The following is a 25,803-nucleotide window of genomic DNA, read 5'->3' as shown; positions in this document are numbered from 1 at the left end:
TGCCGCATGTTCATTTTGTCACATGAAAACCAGAACTGTGCACAGTACTCAAACACATGCTGTGTTCATGTATAGTACTAGTACATTGTTGTCAGATATTCTGTGATTTGAGATTCTTGGGTCTTTAAGCGAAAAGGCTGCATTTCATCCATGAAAGAATATGGAAATAAATTTGTCAAAGATATTACCAGAGACAGAAGTTTTTTTTTCCTTATTGATTCCTGGAAAATAAGCAGATAATATTTCCCTTGCTGGTGGAAAATGAAAAGTAATACTGCAGTTAGATAAAGTCATCCCTACCCGCACTATAGTATGACAACACTTTACCCTTCATCTTTCTTGAGTGTGACTTTTACAGTAAAAGTAAAAAACATGCTTAAAATTTTAATTTGATCTTTTCTTACGCGCATCTTTCATCTCTTAACAAATGAGCATATCAATGCAATTTTTTTTCTGATAAAATACTTAAGAAGGACAATTGTTCTGAGCATCCCTCCAAAGATGAAGGATGGTGCAATCCCCTCCAGACATTTTCATCCTTCCGCATGAGCAGTTTTTGAGTCCTCAGCAGAAACACAAAGGAAAAGAGCTGCCTGTTTGAGATACTCAGGGTATGATCTATAACACAAGCAATCCACTTTGAAATTGGACATAATTTCAAATTCTGATTGTTGTACATATAACAGGTTGTAAACAGATCTGATCATTTTATCTTTGAAACAGACAACCACAACAGCCTGCTTTTATACAATGTTTGTAACATAGTAAAATGCGCAAAAGCTCTTCACAGCAACATAAATCGGACAAAACGTTTGACACCAAGCTCCATAAAGACAAGTAGCCAAAAGCTTGCTTTTAAGCTGCTTCTTAAAAAAGGAGAGTCAAACAGCTTGCCGAGGGAATTCCAGAATGTGAGGCTCAGGCAGCTGAAGGCACAGCCACCAATGGTATAGCACAAAGAAACAAGGAGGGGATGCACAAAAGGCTGGAATTGAAGAACTGCCAGGGTCTTAGAGGGCTGGGGAGTTCACAGAGATATTGAGGGGGTGAGAACACCAGGGAAAAGATTCAAAATAGAGGAGGAGGAGGAGTTAAAATAGATGTTACCAGAGTTTGGTTCAGATTTCATGAAAAATACAATCTCCCGTTCTGGTCTCCTGACATCATATTGAGGTTTTGAAGAAGGTTAAGAAAAGGGTGACTGGATTGATTCCTCATTCAAAACACCTTACTCATCAGGATCAGTTTGTTTCAGTTAGGTCTGTTTACATTAGAGCAACTTGACTCAGTATGTTTGAAGTTATATAAAATATCAAAGGTCAAGGATTGTGTCCACAAAACAAATGATCTCAATTCGAGGGTTTTCATTTGAAATAAGTTGCCCAAACTGTAGGAAATTCAAAACTAGCTTTCAAAAAGGAATTGGATAGAAATTTGAGAGAAAAGGGCCAAGGAGAAGGATCAGGGGTGTGGGAGATGGTAGAACTAATCGTAACAGCTCTTTTAGAGTGCCAGACATGTTGGAATGTATTCATAAGTTTAATAAAGGGAAAGGTAACATTGAGCAGTTCCTCATTGCATATGAGAACAGTCAGCCCACTGAATAAGTTTCTGCCATGTGCAGTGAATGCTGATTCACCTCCCACTTTAACAGGGATCTAGTAAAAATGTCACTTCCTGGATCAGTTCATTCAGTCTGAGGCAGGGTAGTGGGGGATTAGAGACGAATTGTGCAAATTTCCCACCACCCAGCCAATAGTCACAACAGTCTTGTTGTTTCCCTCAACTGGGAGTTCAAATTTATTTATTCCGGGATTGTACAAAGTACTGAGAGAACCCTTCAAGAATTCCATCATTAAATGTCTTTAACATTTGTTTTATCAGGCCACAGTCAGCTTTACTGCCATCTGTGGCCCAAGTAAAGGCAGCATGTTTTTGGAATAGAGTGCAGCACTAGCACAATGGGCCAAAGTGAGATGAGGAGGAATTTCTTCAGCTGGAGAGTGGTTAATCTGTGGAAAGCATTGCCACAGGAGGCTATGGCGGCCAAGTCGTTGAGTATATTTAAGACAACAATAGATCGGATCTTGATTAGTAAGGGGATCAATGGAGAGAAGGCAGGAGAATGGGATTGAGATATTTATCAACTGTGAACGAATGACAGAGCTAACTTGATGGACTGAATGGCCAAATTCTGCTCTGATATTTTATGCTGTACAGTCCTGATTTTATATCAAGGTTACAGCTCCATCAAGTTCAGGTTGGATCCTCAGATTGTACATTTTGTCCCAGTCATGAGCCTGAGTGCCTTTTTCACAGTATATTAAATAAATTATGGCCAGGTTGCTCGGTAGAACCTGAAATTGGAGCTTGGGGGAACATTTTTACTTTGCATTCTTGATTGAAAATACACCACTAAAATCTGTAATCCATGTCCCTGTATATCGTAGACTGGATAAACCTTACCCTCCCACTTCACCAAATAATATGGGATGCCTGACTCATTTTCCAACTTCTGATGAAAAGCCAAACAAAATAAAACACACTATTAAAGCAATGGGTACAGCTAAAACTAATATTCAGATTTATTTACAGGCTGAGTAATATACAGAAGTAGTGAAACACAGCAAGATACTGAGTACAATACTTAAAACCATTAAAAACTGGAATAAATCTATAAAGAGGATAAAGAGCCTCATCAGAACATATTTCTTACAGATTGACAAATAATGCAACTTGCACATGAAAGAGTTTCTTGTCGACCTTCACGAAGCAAAGGTGGTACATGTATGAGGCAAATTTTCAGTGCACCCACAGAGTTCAAATCCTCAGTCAGTACCAAAAACATGAGCAACCTGCACCGAGATCAGTACCATAGGATTTCTTTCATGTTGATAACATGGGTGTATGTACCAGACCAGAAGAGGCTTGATATTAATGTCTAGGTGCTACAGTATGGTCTTCTTCCAAGCAATCCCCTTTGTAGATCAGCAATCATAGAAATTAAATTCGACTATTCCACAGTCTGCCAATCCTCACAGGTTAATACTCTGAATATCCTTTTGTTTTTTTGGGGGGCACCTGTTAAGTCATTGAAGCCATAACTTCGCCTGATTGGCAGGAGCTGCAGTTACTGTATAAATGATCTAATTTCCTTCAAAAGAACCAATCATTTCATTAGCTCATATTCATTCATTGATATGAGGGGAGAGGGTGGTGGTGGGCGGTGGGGGGGCCATGGAAGACAACACATCAACTTCCAACTTAACTCTAGCTACTTTGAGCAGCGTCGGAAATCAAAGATCGAAAATCCCCACACACGTCACAGGGCAAGAATTCTGCTTTCAGCTCAGCTGCGTTACTGACCTGGGTGTCACCTGGATCTGGCTGCAGGTTTCCAGAAGGCAGCAGATGCTGAGAGTTTGCAGCCAAGATGAGATCAGGGGGTGATGTCTTTAGGGAACTGAAGTCAGTGTCCTCCTTGTTCCTGAAACAGAGAAACTCCAGCTGTCAAACAGTGGTTCATAAAAGTCCATGCTAAAATTGTCATCAGCAAGCCTTCCTATAATGTAAGGCTTGATATACACCAATCACTATCTCAGCTGATCTTCTGCTAAAACAACTTAGCCACAGCACATCTAAAACTCTTGTTGCCTATACTCTAACTCACACCAAGTCCTGTTCACTCCTCTGTACTTTTACTGACTTAGATTCTCTCCTGTTGTCGTTTTAAAATTCTTATCTTTGTTTTTATGTGTCTCCAGGGTCTGCTTTTCCTTTAACCTCTTCCAGCCCCTACAATGATGATTTTTAAATTCTAATGTCTTATCGATCCTCAGTTTTAATCTCTTTATCATGAACATGCCCCTTAACTGTTTGGCCCCAAACTCTGAAATTCCTTCCATGCAGCTTTCCCTTCTGTTTTAAAAAAAACTCCCTTGAACCTACCTGAGCTTTGACCACTTGCCCTAATCTATCCCTTATTTGGTTTTGTATTACTCACTTATTCACAGGAACCAGTCAGCCCCTGCTTTCTATTCAGTAAATCAGTGAGCCCATGGCTGGTCTGTATCTTATGTCTAGGAGAAAGTGAGGACAGCAGATGCTGAAGATCAGAGTCAAAACGTGTGGTGCTGGAAAAGCACAACAGGTCAGGTAGCATCCGAGAAAATCAACGTTTCGGGCATAAGCCCTTTATCATTACTGTAGTGTAGCAAAACTCTATTAATCCTGAATTTAAACTCAGCTGGTATCTACTGCCTTTAGTACAAAGGCATTTTTCCTACCTTTTCTTCACAATGGCCTGGCTTGATCCAGTTATTACATTACACTCCTTTGTCATAGAATTCACTCACCACCACCACCAGCAAAAAAGGAATATTCCACACCATCAATTACAGTCAAAACCCTAAATTCAAATCATGCCAGAATACTCTATATTCTAATGGAAAACAAATCTCATTATGTCATCTCTCCTTATCTAATCCTTGAAATGCCTTGAAATCACACACCACTGGGCTATAGTCCAACAGGTTTATTTGAAACCACAAGCTTTCATAGCGCTGCCCTTCATCAGGTGTAGGGGCAGCACTCCCAAAGCTTGTTATTTCAAATAAACCTGTTGGACTATAACCTGGTGTTGTGTGACTTTTGACCTTGTCCACCCCAGTCCATCACTGGCACTGCCACATCTTGAAAAGCCTTGGCAACATACTGGTGATCTACGCTGCACTCCTTCCAAGAACAGTATATCCTTCCTAACTATGCTGTGGTCGAACTAGGGCATTGTATGGTTACAATAAAACATCCACCGCTTTTCATTTGAGCCCATGAGTTAGAAAGGCAAATATTATTAGCCTTTTCTTGATTATTTTGTGTATGCTTCTTGGGACCTCCGCTGTGCTTTGCTTTCATAATGCAATTCACTCATTCATAATTACCTCTGGCTTTGGACAGACGTCTTCTCTAGAGAGCAGCTACGCATCGTCAGGCACTGGTCCCCTTCTGAACTGATGTTGCGGGTTTCTTGGAGTGAGGACGTCCTTAGGAATCGCAAGCAAGGAGACCCCAGGCCTGAGTCTGTCACTCTGTCACCCTTTCGCTCGGTCTCTTCGATTGACTTTCGGTACAGCTCAGAAAAACTCCTTCAGAGACAGAAAAAACTCAGATTGAGTCTATGCCTTTCACCTCCTCGAGGCATCTTAAAGCACCAAAGTGCAGTCACTACTGTGAGGTTGAGTAAAAGTGGCAGTCAATTTACACACAGCAAGATCTCACAAACAGAAATGTGATAGTGACCAGATCAATTTTTTTTCTTAAAGTCACGTTGGTTGAGGAATAAATTTTGGACTGCACAAAACCAGGGAAACCGCCCCTGCTCTTCTTCCAACACAGCACAGTGGTGTATTTATTTCCATCTGAAAGGGTGGATGGGGTCTCTGTTCTCATTCAAGACACAGTATTCAATTCCCTGGAGTGGGCCTCTAGCTGCAGTCTTTAGAGATGAAACAGTCATACATGCAGGCACATACTTCCTGGATTACTGGACAGTATCCCGGAATCCTGTTTTGTTCTTCCCTCTCTACCCCAACACCCTTGATGGTTATTGTAAAGGCCCTATCCTGGTTGTCAATACATATCTCAACACAGGTCCGGCATGCCAATTCCCTCAAATAAATGAAAAGAAACTGAAAGAAATGCAGATGCTGCTAGTCAGAAACAAAACAAGAAACTGCTGGAAAAGCTGAGCAGGTCTGGCAGCATCTGTGGAGAGAAATCAAAATTAACGTTCCAGTTCTGAGGAAGGGTTACTTGACCCGAATCGTTAACTCTGATTTCTCTCCACAGACTGCTAGACCTGCTGAGCTTTTCCAGCAATTTGTTGCTTTGTCCTTCAAATAAGTAAATCAGGGCCTTATTTGCGAGGGGAGCAGGTTCATCATTAATGACAGCCCTTCCTCCTAAAGTTTCCATCAATCAGAAAATTGCATGTTACATTCATGCAGCTGTGAAGTTAAGCTAAGAGAAGCATTAACAACTCATGCTTCTCATCCAAGCTCCACTTACACCCCGAACTCCCACCCCAACTATCTCCTACTATCGCTTAACAGCTCCTTCTCTTTCCATTGGCTCCTCATTTTGCTTCCCATTTTTAACTCTGGTTCCCTGTTAGCGGTTCCCACACCATATTCTGCTCTTCATTAAGTATCTCCTAGCCCACTGTTAACAGCTCTTACCTATTTGTTCATAGCTTCCATTACCATCGATAGCTTCTTGACCCCATTCCCCTTAAAAGATATACATTGTCAACCAACAGATAGAAAAAAATTCAGAACATTTTGGAAACATTCAGTTTCCCCCAACTCCAATAACACCCTAATTCCCCTTTCCTAGTGGTCAGCTCTCCCCTAGGCTTCTCTTTTGTACCCTCTATGCAGCTATGGAGATCAGAGAGGGTCAAATGAACACTTCAACTTGATAAGGATCCTGACAAAAGGTTATCCACTCAAAATTTTCACCCTTTCCATCCTTCTGCACCTTCACCCTCCCACATCCGTTTCCATAGGCAAGTATATCCTCACATTAATGGTATGTAGATCTAGCCAATAAAATAAGGACAAACTTCATTTATCATCTTCCTGCTGTGACAGAATGCCTACATTCTTGGCTTGCCCTTGTTGTCAGGCGGGATGACGGTTATCCTCACGCTGTTGGCCTTCCTCAGACACTCTGCCCTCTCCTTGAATGACAGGGACACCACTGGAATCTCACAGATCCTGACCAACCGGCTGTGAAGCTTTAGGCCCTTCAGATCAGCATAGCCTTTCTTCTCCACCTGGGTCACAATTCCTTCTCCATTGGTTTGAAAGCCCAGATGGTGGACACTGTTCCTGAGGAGGACAAGCTCTTCCGTTTCACATCCTGTGGTTACGACCTGTTGAAAATACAATGGTGGACAACTATCAAGAAATGCCACAGAGGCCCAAAGGTTTTGTGCCCCAGAAAAGCAATTGGAACATGAATAGGCCATACACTGTCATCAAGTCAGATCACATTTAATCTCCCTCAATTTCACCTCCCCACATGATGCCTTTGATATCCTGAGCATCCATTCAGCCATCTCAGTCTTCAATACACTCAACCTTGGTCCAACCAACCCTCTGGGGTAGAAAATTCCAGAGATTCAACACTCTGACTAACATGATTTCTCTTCATCTCAGTCTCTAACAGCTGATGCCTGATCTTGAGACTGAGATGGCCTAAATAAATAGACTAACCAGTCAGGGAAAATAGCTTCTCAGTACACATCCTTTGAACCCTCTAAGGTGTTTATAATTGAGTGGTAAGGAGAACAAGGTCTTTAAAATGACGAAACAGTTTACCATGGGTAGATGTGGACTCATCAGGTGGGATGGCTGGGTTAAGGGGGAAAATTGCATAGATAGCGGGCCATGAGATGACCATTAATAAATCCAGTGAGAGATTAAAGAGTAACTTCTTTATTCAAAGAGTAGAGAGAACGGAACTCACAACAAACAGATTTATCAAAAAATATTTTAGATTCATTGAAGAAGGTCTAGATAAGCACATGAGGAAGAAAGGAAAATAAGATTGATATAAAATATTGAATAAGATGGGAGAAGATGCAGAAGCAGCATAAATATTGCCCAACAGCAATGCTGTAAATCCAATGTAATAGTATACAGTATATCCTGTTGGCCTGATCGTATGTTCAAATCAGACTAAATTAGCTCATTGTGTTCTGGAAACTGTTAAGTAAACCATGCTCAACACAGGGCTCTCATCACCACCGTTTATTCTGGGATAGCACTGCATCCATACTAGCCACTTGTTTTCTCCTGCTAACTACTGAAGTGACAGAGGATGTAGCTACAAGGGAGATGTGGATCCTTAATGGGAGAATTCCAAAGCTGAAATACAGGAGGCTCAGTTACTCACTAGCCCTCCTTTCCTTTTGACCTTCACAGATTATTACAGCTTCCTCTTATGAAGTCATGGGCAGAGCAAGTAGGAAATTGAAGGTGACAGGAAGGCCAGGGTACAGTTAAAATTCCACTAACTATGGACCCACGAGTGTTTATGTCTTGCTATTAAAATTCTAGTGTAGGTGGACCCACCCTGTCCAGCCTCCTGTGATATCAAACCACATGTCCACTGCAAAATTTAGGACAGGAACAGAAGGAGGGCCTGTTCCATCACAATTCATGAGATTATGGCTGATTTGTATTGACCTCAGCTGACAAATCTTTTTATCAATCTCAGATTTAAAATGTATTGAGCAGGCATCTGCTGTTTCTGTGTGACAGATTTTCACACTTAAATCACCTTTTGTAATGGGAAGTCCTACCTAAACTGAGTGGCGTGCCTCTGATTTTAAGACTATCTCATTAACCTAGGTGCCCCAGTAATGGTCTGTCCTGAGGAAATAGGGTGTTGTTTTGGGTGAATATAGACACAGGCCAATCTCAGGCTGTTCCATATATTCCTCAAACTATAATAGGATTTAAAAAAACACAGCACTTTATTCACTAATATTGCATTAAGCATAAATATTGGATGCAAGCCACCAAGGGGGTTGGGGAGCTGGGGGAGAGAAGTCCTGCTACACTTCCTCGAAATAGAGGCCGAGGATGTTTTACGGCCCACTGGAGAGTGCAGATGTAAGTTTTAATGTCTCATCCAAAAGGTAGCACCAAGGGCCACCATTATCACCATTATACACCATTATCAGCCATGATTGAATGGCGGAGCAGACTCGATGAGCCGAATGGCCAAATTTCTGCTATGTCTTGTGGTCTTTCCAGCAGTGGGGGAGCGGGTCTGGTGTGGGTAAGGCCATGGGTTTAGAACATTAAGTGTCCATCCCAGATATTCAGCCACAGGATGTGTTAAGTGACGCGATTACAAGAGCAAAGGGCTGCGGGGAGGCTGAGTAACATTGAGAGAAACACAAGGAAAAAAGACGGCAAGCTACAAGGTGGATGCAACAGTCATGATTTATTCATTTTTTTTCAGCCAGTGGTTACAGAGATGCACATCGGACCGACAATATGCAGAATCAGCACGTCGCTATGACTTTACGTTACACACAAACAACACAGGTTCAGCTCCTTAACTGGCTGGCTATTGGACGGACATTCAACACGTAAAGCACAACCATAGAGTAATCCATTCAGTATTATTATTGCTATGGCACACAGAAAACAATTAAAGGGAAAGACAGTTATCAGGTTAGTATTGTCCTGTACAGGTTCCGGCCTAGGAAAGGTGCATCTACTGAGGAAGAGGAGACTGAACCAGGCTGCCACCTTGTAAAACAAAGATGTTCAGGATAATTCCCATTTATAAAATATTTACTTTTCAATATTTTGATTAGCTGCTATGCAGCAATTTACTGTGAACAGCAACATCTGCTCAGTAAGATTGGTGTTAACTGATCAGGTCATTCAACTGGGGACTGTCTCTGAGTATTAGCCCCTATCCCACAATTCCTCACAATCTGAACGTACAGCACAGAAATAACGCATTTGGCCTGACTGCTCCATATTGGTGTTATACTCCAAACAAGATTCCCTAATTATTTTATCTCGCCTTGTCAGCGTAATCTTATAAAAATCAAAAGAACCGCAGGTGCTGTAAATCAGAAACAAAAACAGAAATTGCTGGAAAATCTCAGCAGTTCTGGCAGCATCTGTGGGGAAAATCAGAGTTAACAGTTCGGAGGAAGGGTCATTTGACCTGAAACATTAATTCTGATTTCCCTCCACAGATGCTGCCAGACTTGCTGAGCTTTTCCATTACATGTTCCTTTCTCTCTGGTGTTTATTGAACAGCACTTTAGATGCATTTATTCTAATTGCTTCAATTATTTTCTGTGGTTGCAGATTCAACCTTTCTCACCATCCTCTAAACAAAGGTGTTTCTTCTGAATTCCCTTATTAAATTCATTCATAACTGTCTTAAGTTTATGACCCTGACTTCCAATCTCCCCCACTGGTGGAATCATACTCGCCAGATCTCCACCAACAAATCCTCTCATCACCTTAAGGACATCCATCAGGTCGCCCCTCAACCTTCCCTTTCCTAGAGAAGGGAACCCTAGTTTGTTCACATTTTCCTGTTATGCTGTCAGCTCTCAGTTCTGGTATTATCTTTGTAAATTTGTTTTGCACTTTCCCAGATGCCTTTATGCCAATTTTGCAACATGGAAACCAGAACTGTTTTAACAAAACTGCATGTGTGGTCTAACCAAGGACCTATGTATGTTTGACATAGCTTCCTGGGGCTGTTGGTCACCATGCAAAGAGTCTGATTTGAGGCAGTGACAGTGTGTTATGTTCCATCAACGTGGCCACAAACCCATTTATTAATACTGACACAAATAACATTTTAACTTCACCCAGTGAGAATCTGATAGCTTCAGTTTTGGTGTAGTTTGTAGGTAATGCGAGGTATGGAAAATAACTCTGAGGAGGCACGGTGGCCTAGTGGTTAGCACTGCTGCCACACTGTGCCAGGGACCTGGGTTCAATTCCAGCCTCAAGTGACTGTCTCCGTGGAGTTTGCATGTTCTCCCTGTGTCTGCGTGGGTTTCCTCTGGGTGCTCCAGTTTCCTCCCACAGTCCAAAAATGTGTAGGTTAGGTGAACTAGCCGAGCTAAATTGCCCGTAGTATCCAGGGATGTGTAGGTAAGGTGCATTAGTTAGGGGTAAATGTAGAGTAGTAGGGGAATGGGTCTGGATGGGTTACTCTTCGGAGGTTCGGCGTGGATTTGTAGGGCTGAATGGCTTGTTTCCACACTATAGGGATTCTATGATTCTATGAAAATAAGCTCAAAAATAAAGTCAGTAAGGTGGACGAATTGACAAAAAGTAGTAAGTTTATAACGTAGTTAAATTTCCATTTCTCAATATATTAGAAGCAGCACCACAAATGATTAAGAACCATAAAAACATAGATGGAATCCTGTGTTTCAAGGCAAGGGATTTAAAATAAGTAAGTCACAAAGTAAAAGGGGCTGGGAATGGAAAGAGAAGACAAGAAGGGTCAGAAAGAAATGGAAAGATTGAGGATTAAGAGACAGAGAGATAGACAGCAAGAGAAATGAAAAAGAGAAAAGAAGCACGGTGAAGATGAATGAGCATAGAAAGAAAGAGAATTAGAATGGAGGGAAGGAGGATAGAGAGGACATGAAGAAAGAGGGAATGTAGATAAAGTGAAAACAAGTATGGAGAAGACAGGACTGAGAAGGGAAGAGAAAGAGAGTGGATGAAAATAGAGAGAGAGAGAGAGAGAATGAGTTATGGAGGGATACAATGAGGATGGAGAAGGAGAAAATAAAGAAGCCAAACAAAAATGGAGAGAGAAAAGGAATATGGAGAGACAGCACTAAGGGACTAGTGTACGAACAAAAATGCTGTCTTTTGAATAAAATGTGACAAAGGAAGTTTGGTTGTTACATTTCCTACATTGCAACAGTAATTACACAACTAAACTTCAAACGGTACATAGTTGGATGTCATATCTTTGAGGAGTCCTAAGCTTATGGTGGACTGCAATTTTAAAAGCACAGTTCAGCAATGCCATTTTAAATTTTCATTGTTGTCTTTAAATCCCTCTATGGTTTTGGCTCCCTCCTGATATTCATAACCTCCCCCAACCTTTCAAAATATCTTGCACTTTATCAATTTTAAAGAACCCCAGTCTTAATTGGTGACCCCAAATTCTGGAAATTCTTCCCAGACCCTCTCATGTCCTCTCCTTCTTTGTGAATCTCCCCTGGATTTTTTACTTCATTCAAGGTACTGCAGAAACACAAACCCTTATTGTTCAACAGTTGTGTGTCAAGGTTTTCCAGGCTGGCCAGCTTGTAGTGTGAGTGAGTCAGATTTTGAAATCTCTTTTCCAACCGTTCACTATCATGTGTGTTCGAAAGGAAAATTGAACACTGACTTTTTTACACTCATTCACGGGATGAGGACGTCGCTGACCAGGCCCAGCATTTATTGCTTGTCTCTAATTGCCCAGAGGGCAGTTAAGAGCCAACCATGTTGCATGGGTCTGGAGTCACATGTAGACCAGATAAGGATGGCAGTTTCCTTCCCTAAAGGATATTAGGGAAGGATATTAATACTCAAGCTATTATGAAATCCTCACACAACCTCAGGCCACCAGGATTCAGTTCTCACAAACATGTCAGTTTTTACAATCACTATTGATTGCTATGAAAGAATGAAGAAACATTGGCAAATATTTGATTTGGACACCAAAGCCAGAATATCTGTAAACTCCTCCTTAAAGCTTTCCGCATACTACATAGTGTTCTACTCTCCAACAATTAATGGTCCAATACAGTTCCAGTACTGTCAAACAGAAATGGTGCTTTGTGACTTACATATTTTAAAAATATATATATTTCTGAATTATTTTATATTTCATTAGCAGAATTTAACTCATCTGGTCTGTGCCAAGTGCACTTCTGTCACATTCAGAGATGTCACACTTTGTGACAGTTGCAAAAATAACCTTTATTTTGTTCTTGGAAGAAAAGACAGCAATTTAATGCCAATAGGTGAAACTGACCCCAAATTTGTTACAACTACAGTTAACAAGATTTCCCAGAGGAACTGTCTGAGGAGATGTTTTAAAAGTGACAGGACAAGTTAAAAAATGCTGATACTGCAAATGTGAGCAATGCCAGGATTGCATAGTTGTCTAAGGGTAAAAAGGCAGAAAAATATTCCTCATAACCTTGTGACTGTCACATTAAATGGAAAACTCCACTTCATCTCTAGATACATAACCAACGTACAATAAGCCTAACTAAATCCATAACACAGCCTCTTAAAGGCACTGCCCCTTTAAGAACATTTTTTTAAAAACTTAGGATAGCTATTCACATCAGTAGATTTCTGGTTCCGCTTTGAGATCGAGAATTAAAAAAAAAACATTTCTTTCCCTCTTACATAACCTCCTGTTTCCCTTCTTATATGAAATTCTGCTTCCCTTCTTTACAGACAGGAAGGGCTGGTATCATATAATCTATACATTATTTCAGTTTGTATTCATATGGACTTCATGTCTAAATTCCACTAACCTTACACAAATGTTATTACAATGATTTTTGTAATATATTGAAAGTATTGCCGACCTTCCTGTATGGCACAGGAAGTAATGGAAGACAGCTCTCACAGCACTATTGGATTATTAACCGAAAAAGGACAGAAGCCAATGGTACTGGCTTCACTTCACTTCCCTAGCCCCACATTATTTCACCCCTGTGGGTTTAAGAGATCCACAATTGTTGTCTCCTCAAGCATCACCAAGCTGCTGACCATTCTGAGCCCATCCACACCTGGTACCCTCAAAGCAAGTGAGTGCTGGATGGCGCTAAGGACCAGGAGACCCAACAGATTCTCCAACCCAATTTCACACAGAATAGCTAAGGACATTTCATTTGTTATTCCAGCCTCAGTACAGACCAGGGATGATGTTCTCTGCTCCCGTGACTCAGTAATGGACCAGGCAATGGACCAAACGACCTAAGTAAATGATACTTTCCAAGTTTTAGTGGCTGTAGAATGAAACACAAGACAATACACACATAACAACATATCGACAAGTAAAACTGTTGGATTATCCATTCAGAATGGAGTGCCTGCAAATTTTGCACCAGTAGGTTTTTTTTATCCCTGAACTGTCAATGTGAAGGTTCCAACCAAAGTGCCAAAGGGAGACAACCTTGGCCAGATCTTGTTTTGACTGGAGGTATCAGATTTGTGTATTTTGACAGACTCGTGCCCCCTTGCCGCCTGCTGCATGAAGCACCAACATAACCTGAACCCATTTGTGATAATGATTGTAGTAAAAACCATGCTTAACACTCATACTATTTGTCTAAGTGATCGACATTTTGCCTCAAAGATCTAGTCTTTGGCTATCTGGCATGCCAATTATGACTCACTCCCTGGTTGAAAACAACTGAAATTGCCTGGTCATCTGCTCAAGTCACTGACACGAAAACTGCCTCATGAACACTAATCCAACCACTTCTCGGTTGCTGCTGGTACTTCTGGCATGGGGAGAGCAAGGGTCATCATTTTTCATCTTTGCGCAGGAGAAATGAAGTTGACAGATTCCAAGCAACTGTCACATGACATCTCTTGACATTGTGATAAGTGCATCATTGGGTATGGAGTTATCAGTGAGGAGGAGCTTGGATTCGTGGGATGTGCAATGGGCATGGATTGATTGGGTTGAGAGGGTGTTTGGGCATTGATTAGAGTTGGGTCACTTGATTAATCAGTGGGACGAGTTGAATTGGGTAGGTGACTGGACTTAACTGAGTAGATTGGTCAATTGTTTGCTTGATAGGGTGGGTGAGTTGCATTCTATTGTTTAGGTTAGTTAAGTTGTTGGGTTTAAGTTGGGTCAGTTGTTGTGTTGCACCAGAATGGCTGGCTTGGAGTTAGCTAGTTGCTTGGTTAATTGATGAGATGCAGTGTGTTGTTTGGGGTTGGTTAGGTTGCTGGGTTTGGCCTAGATGACTGCAGATGCAGGCGAAATCAGAGTTGATGAAGCATGGAGCTGGAAAAAGCACAGTAGGTCAGGCAGCATCCAAGGAGCAAGAGAGTTAATGTATCGGGGGTCCTGCCTGAAATGAAGACTGTCTTGGTCCTGCTTGACCTGCTGTGCCTTTTCCAGCGCCACACTTTATCAACTCTGTTGGGTTTGACCCAGTTAGCTGGCTGGATGGGTTGGTTTGGATTGTTTGATTTATTGATCGCTGTATTTTATTAGGTTGGATGTGGTATGAGGAAATACAATGAGTCTCTAGCATTTTGGCACAGACTTGAGACTCCAACTCATGTTTTAGGCAGCAGACTGGCAGTAACGGTGGTGGTGCACGTCTCGCGATCTCTTCCCACACTTACCTCCAGCCGCTGAATAATTTCAGTGATGTCATCTGGCTGACTTTCCAAAGTCTTAACCACTGCGAATTCTCCTCGCTCATAATAAATTATAATGGTCCCCGGAGACAAGGTCCAACCAATCACATCCCGGCAGGAGCAATTCCACACAACCATTCGCAACTTTAGATCAAGCAGCACGACAAACTCATTGGAGATTCCCAGAATGCACTCAGCTTCCTCAGGGGCATGCGCCAGGCGAGCAGTAACACTCCAGACTAGAGCACCGGCACTATGCATCTCGGGGGCTCGGTTTAACTTCAGCTTCTCCTTCTTCTTGGTAGGCAGCGAGATGATGGCTGCCAGTTTGGACGAGGAGGAGTCCAGAGTAGCTGTGGTAACATAGTTATCCGCTAGGTCCTTGAGATACTCCTGCCGTGTTCTGGTAGCCATGGCATGGAACTTTTCTGACTTCTCTGCTGCATTCTCAGCATTGACCACTTTGGCAAGCAAAAAATCCCGGAAGTTGGCCGATTTAGGGAAAGTCACCCCCTTCTGGAAAAAGGGCCCAAACTCAGGAATATCCTTTGATCGGGTGACCGCAACACTGGAAAGAAAAAGTAGGAATGTGTATTTTCCACAGATTTTACAACCTCTGGACATCACTAACTCTTTTTTGGTTTTAGTAACACATTTTATTTACGTAACACTTTTTATTTACTTAACACAACAGCTAGTTCATACTCAGCATGATTCCACAAACAGTAACATGATCAATGACTACACCATCTGTTGGTTGAAGGATACGTTTGGCCCAGAACTGCCCGCTACTATTGATGAAATAGTGACTGTGGGATCTTTGATGCCCTCTTGAAGGGAGAGATAGAAGCTTTGGTTTGACATCTCACCTAAAAGATAACATCTCCAAGAGTGCGCTGCTCCCTCAGTACTAGTCTCCAACAGTCAGCATGAATATGGATAAATACGTATACCTCAGTTCTCATTCTACCTTTGTTTCTGAGTTGCCCTTTGCCTTTCTCTATAGTAGAACCTGTCATATGGATGCAGTGCGGAGCACCACACTGATGGTGGATTCAAGACACTTCCAATCCACTTTTTCAGCGGTGCCACCTTTTGGATGAGATATTATTCTAAGACCCTATCTGTCCTTTCATGTTACAGATCCTGAAATAACTCCATGCAGGCTGGTATCAGTGACCAAGTCATGCTTTATTTATACACGAACAGTCCTTGACTTTTGTACTGTGTCATTCGGAGTCAGGTACCAGAGTGTCAATATCTCTGCCACTCACCTTTGTTTTTTAATATGTCAGCCAGGGCTCCCCGATTGGACCAGGTTAACAGTCCCAATCTGGGAACTCATATTCTATGTGGTTAATCAGGCTGACCTTGTTACAATCTCTACAGATCCCAGCACACAATTTGAATCTATGATTTTGAGTGGAAATTATATACTGGTGTGCACAAGTATATAATAGCGTGGGCTAGCTAGACCGGAAAGCCATTTGTCTGGTATTGTTCATATGTTCTCAACAGCAGACTAGAGGATTGGGCTTCAGGTACCTGCAGGAGGCCTACGGTTAAATTACCCACAGGAAACCTGTGCTCAGGTACCCACAGGAAGCGTGTACCTACGAACCTGTAAGATTGGGGTACCAATATATCTGTAGGAAACCTGTACCTACATACCTGTATGACACCTCCTCGGTGCAGGGATTGTGAACTTGTACTACTAGGAAGACATGTTGGAAGTGCGATCGGATTGTTTTTGGTGTGAACGGGCCAGCTCTGGGCTCCTGGAAGACGATGGTGACTATATCGTTGCCAATGTGACGCTTTCTTAGAAGCTAGAATCACAAAATAAAGGCAGGTACAGAAAAGCAAATGGTTACACACTCTGAAGCAATATACTTGAACGGGACATAGCTTTCTCACAAAAGCTCAACTGTCAGGCCTTATTATATCATACTTTGGAAGTTTTCTTCCCCTATCAATTAGTGAGCTCATAGTATTGGAATCTGCTGATGCAGTGTTACAGGGAGCTTTACTCTGTATCTAACCCTATGCTGTCCCTGTCTTGGGAGTGTTTGATGGGAACAGTGCAGAGGGTTTTTTTTACATTCAGTTTAAAAAGAGTAGAAGCTTTACTCTATCCTGAATGTGTTTGATGAGGGACAGTGTAGAGGATGCTTTACTCTGCATCTAACGCCATGCTGTCCTTGCCCTGGGAGTTTGATGGGGACAGTGTAGCGTGAGCTTTACTTTCAATGCAAATGAGTAGAAGTGCTTTACACTGGCTCAAACCCTGTGCTGTGCCTGTCCTGGGAGTCCTTCATAGAGACAGTGATGAGGGAGCTTTACTTTCTCTTTAAAAGAGTAGAGGCAACTTTATCTCTAACCCAGTGTTGTAGTTGCTCTAGGAGAATTTGCTGCTGATGTTGGATTGAGTGAGAATGGGAGGGTGGTCTAATCCTCAGTCATCAGGTCTTGACTATGCAGGAGTTGTGTGATGGTCCAAATGTGAGCAAGTTATCACCTTTTATCCCAATGGGTTCGGTAACAAAACCAAGCTATTTAGGACTACTGAAAGCAGTGGCATGTGGACTCTGCGAAAGAGAGGATTATGGGTCAAAATAAAAGTGGTACTTACCTGTTGGCTATTGTTGGCAGTATAGGGAAGCATAGTTGACACGTGGAACATAATCTCATACTCCTGATACGTGGTGTAGAGCGAATGAGTACCTGTGGAGTCCGCTGCAAGAGAAGGGGGAAGGTTTTAGACCCTCAGTCCAGTCTGCTCCTACTCCACTCCTCTTCTCTTTTCACTGTACTGTGTCCGCCTCCTGGAATGCACTAGCTTCTACAGAAGCTGGCAACCCTCAGGCATTGGTGATCGTGATAACATCATCGATTGTTGTAAAAATCCATCAGGTTCACAAACGTCCTTTAGGTAAGGATTTCTGCCATCCGTACCCAGTCTGGCCGATGTGTGAATCCAGATTTTTAAGCATCCTCTGAAATGGTCCAGCAAATAACTTAGTTCAAAGGCTATTTGACCCATGTCAGTTTCCCTGCAGAAAACAGGCACTTTGTTCCACTCCCCTTTTACTCTGTCACCCCACAATGTTTTTCTCTCCAGTAATTTTCCAATTCCCTTTTGAAAGCCATGGGTGAGTCTGCTTCCATCACCTTTGCTATAAACTGCTGATTAAGAAAGGATCTTCTTCATGTCCGTTTTGCTTCATTAGCCATGCATTTTAAATTGGTATCTTCTTGTTCTCAACCCTCAGACAACATTAACAGTTTCTCCCCATCCTCTGCAGACAGATCACTCATGGTTTCCTCCCAATCTTCTCTTCTTTAGGGAGAACAAACTCCCAGATTTTTACATCTACCCTCATAAACAAAGTTCTTCAACCTTGGTAGCATTCTTATAAATCTTTTCTGCAGACTCTGTACAGCCTTCTGAAGTGTGGTGCTCAGTATTGGATAAACTATTCCAATTGAAGTGGAAGCAGTAATTTATAAAGTTTCATTGTAACTTCCTTTCTTTTGCACTTGGAGCATTCCCTCCTACTCTATGCTTAAAACTTTACTTTCTTACTGTGGTGACATCTATCTCCCCCAATTCCTTGCACACTGTATTTTCTTTCTGTCTAATGTCATCTACTAGTTACCATCTCCTGCCAAATTGGTTTAAACCCTTTCAGACACCAGTAAACTACCCCAAAAGAGCACTGGCCCCAGCTCTGTTCAGGTACAAACCATCTGGTCTGTATAGGTTTCATCTCTTCAAGAGCCGGTCCCAATGTCAAGGAATCTAAAGCCATCACTGCAGTACCACCTCTCCAGCTATGCATTCATCTGCTCTATCCTCTGATTTCTGTACTCACCAGCACATGATATTAAGAGTAATCCAGAGACTACCCCAATTTTATTGGCCCTGCTTTCCAGTTGCTCTCCCTGCAGTGGGAGGACTGAACGTGCCTGCAGGACCTCATCCCCTCACTATCAATGTCATTAATATTAACCACAGCCTGCTAACTGTTCACCCTACCCATTCAGGCATTCAGCAACACCAAGGAGGCAACATAACTACTATGGTCATATTTCCAAGCGCAAAACAGCTTGTCTGTTACTGCATCAATTGAATCCCTTATCGCTATTGCTTTTTCAGCTTTTCTCCTGTTCCTCCTTACCCACTTCCTATCCATATATCTATAAGTCAGGCATGGTACAGTGGACTTGGCTCTTGATGCCTGCTCTGAAATCTGCAGTTCAAGTTACTACAGCTGACATCATTTCCTGCACATGTGGTTGTCCAGGATACGAGAACTGTGCCATCCACGGGCGTGAGGATGACCTGCATTTAATTATTAGCCCATAAACTGACTAAGCAGAATTAAATTTAGGAATTAAGTAAAGACTGAGCAGCTACTCAACAATTTGCCCTTGCACTGATGTAAGTTTATACTCTATCTAGCCCTGTCCTGGCTGTGCTTGATGGGGACAGTGTAGAGGAAGTTTTACTCTGTATCTGACCCAGTGCTGTGCCGAGACTGCTTGATGGGGACAGTCTGGAAGGAGTTTTACTTCCAATTTAAAAGAGTAGAGAAAACTTTACTCTATATCTAATCCCGTACTGTCCCGATCCCTGAGTGTGTTTCTTGGGGACAACACAAACTAAACTTTACTTTCAGTTCACTTTTAGTTCAAAGAGTGGAAGGAACTTTGCTCTGTATTTAACCCCATGCTGTTGCTGTCCCGTGAATGAGTAATGGGATGGTTTTGAGCGAACTTTACTTTTCGTTTCTTTCAGTTTTAAAAAGTACAGGCAGCTTTAGTCCATATCTAACCTCACGCTGTATCTGCATACTCAAACAGTTTGCTTAACTCTTATTATCTAATATCACAGATTTTATTTTTCTTCGACATTGTGTTATTGTCTCTTGCTGTTTAATATTATTACCTTCCTGAATGTGTTATCTTAAAGAGAAGTGAGATTTGAACTCAGCCTCTAGATTAGAGATCCTCTCATCCAACACAGTTCCTCACTAAAGGGCTGCGCTCCACTCCCTCTTCTCCTCCCTCACTCATTGATCTGTCGGCATCACACTCTACTTACTCTTGTTATCCAGCTGAGCTCGATATTTCTCAAAGCCCTTCAGTTTCACCCTCTGGCCCAGGAGGTCGAGGAACTCGTCAAAGGCCGGGCCAGCAGTTTCGTTGTTGTACATCTCCTCCTCTGTGCTCTGTCCCGCTTTACAGTACATGATCCCCACTTTCCGCTGGAAGGATAACTATGGGTTGAAGAAACATGAGATGTACATTAGTACAATAAAATTTCACTTCACAGGAGCAGCATCCCAAATAAAGAACATCTTATAGCCTCGGGATTTCTTCAAAGCAAACATTTACTCAACCTCAGAAAAAAGACGGATAATCACCTTGAGAGAGAAATTCAAACTGATCAAAGTCACAGTCAGGTTCCCTTTTGGAAACTTGCAAAACCGTTCTTTGCCCCCAGGATTACCATTCCTGGTCAGACAGGTTGGGATAAAAATAAAACATTTGCTGTCAACTCCTGCTCATTTCCTGGTGCTGTGCTCACTAGTTAGATTGCTAATTCCAAGCATGAGCAGGATGGGCTGAATATCCTCCCTCTGGGCTATATCATTTCTCTTCTGGCTACAATGCTAGATGACAATCAGTGTAGCCCATGAGAACCAATGTATGTCGTATCCATACCCCACTGAGATTCAGTGCCTGTGGAGCCTACACACTTGTGAGAATCAGTGTGTGTGTGGAAGTTTGTACCCCAATGAGAGTCAGTGCATGTGTGAGAGCCCATACCCCAGTGTATGTCTGTTGGACCCCATATCCCATTGAGAGTCACTGTGTATGTCTGGAAACCTGTATCCCAGTGAGAGTCAGTGTGTTTGTGGGACCTGTACCCCAGTGAGAGTCAGTGTGTATGTGGAACCTGTAGTCCAATGAGAGTCAGTGTTTATGTGGGAACCCATACTCCAATTTGAGTCGTGTGAGAGAAACACAGTTGCCAGTAAAATGCAGTGTGTGAGAAATCCATATCCCAATGAGACTCAATGCCTAGGGAACCTGAACCACAAGGAAATTGATGCCTGTGGAATTCATCACCCTGTAAGATTCTGTGCCTTCAGAAAACAGGAGGAATATAGACCATTGTTTTGTTTTAAGAAAGAAGCCTAATTTCTGAGCAGAACCTGTAAAACCCAGACTTGAGTCTCTCTAAAGCTATGACATGTTGGTATCCTTGTTCTGAATAATTAATTGGACACTTCAGTTAGTGATTTGAATCAGATGGCATGTTAAAAATCTTCATCAGTCATTTTCCAACCCAATAATTCAACAGGCAGAATTGCTGGATGTTTCAGCCTCTTCTCCTTATTGCAAAGGATAGACAGAGTGACAGGAATGAGACATGAGGCAAGAAGGGATCAAAGATAGAGAGGGAAGGAAAGCGCATAGGAGACAGGGAATCAAAGAAATGAAGAAGGGGGAGAGCAAAAAAAAAGGGACAGCATAATAAGAGAAGGATAGCATAATTATGATATTTGTCAGGTAATGAGCACTGATGATTTTGCTGAATTTTTTTTTGAGTAGATTCACATTCTCCCTCTATCACAGATATACGCATGGGCAAAGGCACACAATCTATATGTATCGTATCACTCTCAACTCATGCACAATCACACTCATATACTGTTACTGAGCTCTGATAGATTTTCCCTCCCTCTAATCCCTGCAAATGCAGGACATGAAACTCCAAGGCGCTCTCTGTCAACAAGCCTCAGTAGCATGGCCACCAGTCACATTCACACACTGAGCCATTGAAATATCATATTAATAATGAACGACAGTTTTGTTTCCACCATGCCCCATCAATTTTTGATGATGTTTTCTTTATTCTGTCATCTTGGTGACACTTGAGTGTCATTACGGACAGACAGCACATAGGCTGGTCACACCGGCGCTCTGCACTTAGGACAGTCTGCTAGTTTTGTGGCTGCGTTGCCAAAGAGCTTGCCAGGAAATGGCTCCACACGTTTAGCCACTCGGTAGCTGAAGCAGACAGCTGAGTGAGGTGACAGGTTCAACTGGTCTGAGCTTTGGTGATTGTCCAATTACTGCGGGCCTCCTGCAAACTACCCAGCAATTCACTGCTTATATAGCGGGCACATCTTCTGCATTGTAGTGGCATGAGAGAATTCATCGCTTTTAGCGGCTGGGTGCGGCACACCTACAGGAGCTGGTCGAAGACAGACTCCCCAAGGAGTCTGCACTGGTCTACAACCCTGCACTGGTGAGCGCGGAGCAAGTGGCGCAGAGCTGCGGCAAGGAATCTCCCAAGGCCTACCCCTTGTTCGTCTAACTTCAGCAGCATTTCCGGCACTTTGGGAGAACTGGATGCCAACCGGAGACACTGGACGTTCAGCCCTGGTACCACGTATTCCAGAAGTTTCTTTGGTGAAATTCCCCTCTGTGTGCCATGACGGACGGATGAGGGAAACGACTCCTCCAGGATTGACGCACGGAGAGTCCGCAGCTGTGGGCACAAAGCATGAGATTCAAAGCTCATTTTTTCCATTCCATACATTGTGGGCCTGGAGTTACCGTTCAATTGGGGCACAATTCCCTCTGATGCTGGCACAAATGACCTGCTAGACAATTTTTTACACCAGTTTATTTTTCAAAGAGCTAGATATAGTTCAAACGGCTAAAGGGAACAAAGGGTATGAGGATGCAGCAGGAGTTGGATGATGTCCCTGTCCTAGGAGTGTTTGCTGGAGACAGTGTAGAGACAGCTTTAAAATCACAATATCCCTACAGCACAGAAAGAAGCCATTTGGCCCATAGAGTCTGCACTGACCATCTGAACAACATCCCATCCTCATAACACCGCATGGACTTTTTCCCGTAGCTAACCCATCTAGCTTACACGTTCTTGGACACTAGAAGGCACTTTGGCGTGGCCCATCCACTTAACCTGCACGGTTTTGGGCTATGGGAGGAAACCAGAGCACCCGGAGGAAACCCACACAGACACGGGGAGAGCATGCAAACTATACACAGACAGTCACCCGAGGGTGGAATCAAATCGGGTTCCCTGGCACTGTGAGGCAGCAGTGCTAACCACTGAGCCACCGTGTTACCCTTTACTTTCAGTTTAAATGAGTAGAGGGAGCAGGAGAAAGTGAGGACTGCAGATGCTGGAGATTAGACTCGAGAGTATGATACTGGAAAAGCACAGAGGGCAGGCAGCATCCGAGGAGTCGGAGAGTCAACATTTTGAGCAAGACCCATTCATTCTCCTGCTCAATTCTTCTGCTCCTCGGATGCTGCCTGACCTGCTGTGCTTTTCCAGCACCACACTTTCAATACTCTGTACCAACCCATTGCTGTACATTTCCTGGGAGTGGTTGATGGGGACATTGTGGCGGGAGCTTTACTTTAAGTTCAATAGAGTAGAGACAGCTCAACTTTCAGTTTAAAACAGTAGAGACAGATGTACTCTGTATTTCATCTGTACTGTTCCTATCCTGGTGACAGTTTCAAGCATGCCTTACTTTCAGTTTTAAAAAGTAGAGAAAACTTTACTTTCAGTTTGAAGAAGTAGAAGGAACTTCACTCTGTATCTCACCATGTGCTGTCCCTATTCAGGATGCCTGATGGAAAAACTGTTGAGCAGGACTTCTACACTTAATGGTAAGGTCCTAGGGAGTGTTGCTGAACAAAGAGACCTTGGAGTGCAGGTTCGTAGCTCCTTGAAAGTGGAGTCGCAGGTAGATAGGATAGTGAAGAAGGCGTTTGGTACGCTTTTGGAAAGATGTTGTGAAACTTGAAAGGGTTCAGAACAGATTTACAAGGATGTTGCTAGAGTTGGAGGATTTGAGCTACACGGAGAGGCTGAACAGGCTGGGGCTTTTTTCTCTGGAGCATCAGAGGCTGAGGGGTGACCTTATAGAGGTTTACAAAATTATGAGGGGCATGGATAGGGTAAATAGACAAAGTCTTTTCCCTGGGGAGTCCAGAACTAGAGAGCATAGGTTTAGGGTGAGAGGGGAAAGATATAAAAGACACCTAAGGGGCAACGTTTTCACACAGAGGGTGGTACGTGTATGGAATGAGCTGCCAGAGGAAGTGGTGGAAGCTGGTACAATTGCAACATTTAAGAGGCTTTTGGATGGGTATATGAATAGGAAGGATTTGGAGGGATATGGGCCGGGTGCTAGCAGGTGGGACTAGATTGGGTTGGGATATCTGGTCGGCATGGATGGGTTGGACCGAAGGGTCTGTTTCCATGCTGTACATCTTTATGACTCTAATAGAGGGAGACTTACTCTGTATCTAACCCAATGCTGTACCTGTCATGTGAGTGTTTGAGGTGGTAGTATGGAGGAAGTATTAATTTCATTTTAAGGGTAGAGGGATCATTACTCGATATCTAACTCCATGCTGTACCTGCCCTGGGATTATTTGATACTGACAGTGTAGAGGGGCCTTTAATCTGTATTGAACCCAGTGCTGTACCTGTCCTGGGAGTGTCTGATAGATAGTGTGAAAGGAGCATTACTTTCAGTTCAAATGATTTGGAGATGCTGGTGTTGGACTGGGGTATACAAAATTAAAAATCACACAACACCAGGTTATAATCCAACAGGTTTAATTGGAAGCACTATCTTTCGGAGCACCGTTCCTTCATCAGGTGGTTGACAACCATCTGATGAAGGAGAGGCACCCCGAAAGCTAGTGTGTTTCCAATTAAACCTGTTGGACTATAACCTGGTGTTGTGTGATTTTTAACTTTCAGTTCAAAAGGAGCTTCACTTTATCACATTCCGTGTTTCGCCAGTCCTGGCCATGTTTGATGATGATAAATATAGAGGTAGTTTTACTTGGTATGAACCCAGGGCTGTACAATTCCTGGGAATGTTTGATTGTGACAGCGTCTGGGGAGCTTTACTTTCCAGCTTAAGAGAGAAGAGTTTACTTTTCTCAATGTCTAACCCTGTGCTATCCCTGCCCTGGGAGTGTTTAATGGGGATAGTGTAGATGGAGCTTTACTCTGTATATAACCCCGTGCTGTCCCTGTCCTTGGAGTGTTTGATGGGGACAAACTGAAGGTAGTTTTCCTTTCAGTTCAAAAGAATAGAGGGATCTTTACTCTGTACACCTAACTCTGTCATGTTCATGTCCCAGAAGTGTTTGTTGCAGACAGTGTAGAGAGTGTTTTAGTCTGTGTCTAACCCCGTGCTGTTCCTGTCCTGGGAGTGATTGATGGGGACAGCGTTTAGGAAACTTTACTTTCTGTTTAAAGATATAGAGTTAGATTTCAGCCATGATCAAATTGAATGGCCAAATTCTATTCTTTATTTCTGTGCTGCAGTGGATGCAGGCTCAACTCGGACCACAATTATTTTTAAAAGATTTATTCTTGCATGGGATGTGGGCATCATAGGCTTGTATCATTTAATGCTTGTCCTAATCACCCTTGAGAAGATAATGACCTATCTCCTTCCTAAATGACTGCAGGCCATGTAGTATAGGTACACCACAGTGCTGTTAGAGAGGGAGTTCCAGGATTCTGACCCAGCAGCACTGAACGAACGATATAGTTCCAAATTAGAATGCTTAGCGACTTGTAAGGGAACTTGCATGGTTCATCTGCTGCCCTTGTCCCTCAAGATGGTAAGAGGTGGTGTGTTCAGAAGGAATTTTGGTGAATTGCTGCAATGTGTATTGGAGATGGTATACATTGCTGCCACTTTGTGTCTTTGCTGGAGAGAATGAACTTTAAAGGTGGTGGATGAGG

The 25,803-nt window shown here is 42.7% G+C and overlaps 1 protein-coding gene and 1 pseudogene across 5 annotated transcripts in view; one reads left to right on the top strand and one right to left on the bottom strand.

Annotated features, from left to right (window-relative positions):
- sipa1 (signal-induced proliferation-associated 1) overlaps positions 1-25,803 on the bottom strand; it is a 103,783-nt gene that overhangs the window by 12,894 nt on the left and 65,086 nt on the right. For all 5 annotated transcript variants that reach the window (XM_043682663.2, XM_087983770.1, XM_087983771.1 and 2 more), the window contains 8 exons: positions 22,348-22,536; positions 20,077-20,251; positions 17,602-17,705; positions 16,641-16,798; positions 14,955-15,537; positions 6,660-6,934; positions 4,941-5,144; positions 3,367-3,487 (listed from right to left, as the gene is read on the bottom strand). In XM_043682663.2, coding sequence (XP_043538598.1) covers positions 3,367-3,487; positions 4,941-5,144; positions 6,660-6,934; positions 14,955-15,537; positions 16,641-16,798; positions 17,602-17,705; positions 20,077-20,251; positions 22,348-22,536 — 1,809 coding nt within the window. The remainder of the gene's footprint in view (positions 1-3,366; positions 3,488-4,940; positions 5,145-6,659; positions 6,935-14,954; positions 15,538-16,640; positions 16,799-17,601; positions 17,706-20,076; positions 20,252-22,347; positions 22,537-25,803) is intronic.
- LOC148136199 (uncharacterized) overlaps positions 1-25,803 on the top strand; it is a 104,510-nt pseudogene that overhangs the window by 15,129 nt on the left and 63,578 nt on the right.

This window comes from Chiloscyllium plagiosum, unplaced genomic scaffold (genome assembly GCF_037043375.1).
Source record: "Chiloscyllium plagiosum isolate Xiang-an unplaced genomic scaffold, Cpla_swu_hap1 HiC_scaffold_46, whole genome shotgun sequence".
NCBI classification, from domain to species: Eukaryota; Metazoa; Chordata; class Chondrichthyes; order Orectolobiformes; family Hemiscylliidae; genus Chiloscyllium; species Chiloscyllium plagiosum.
This window is presented reverse-complemented; position numbering and strand designations above follow the sequence as displayed.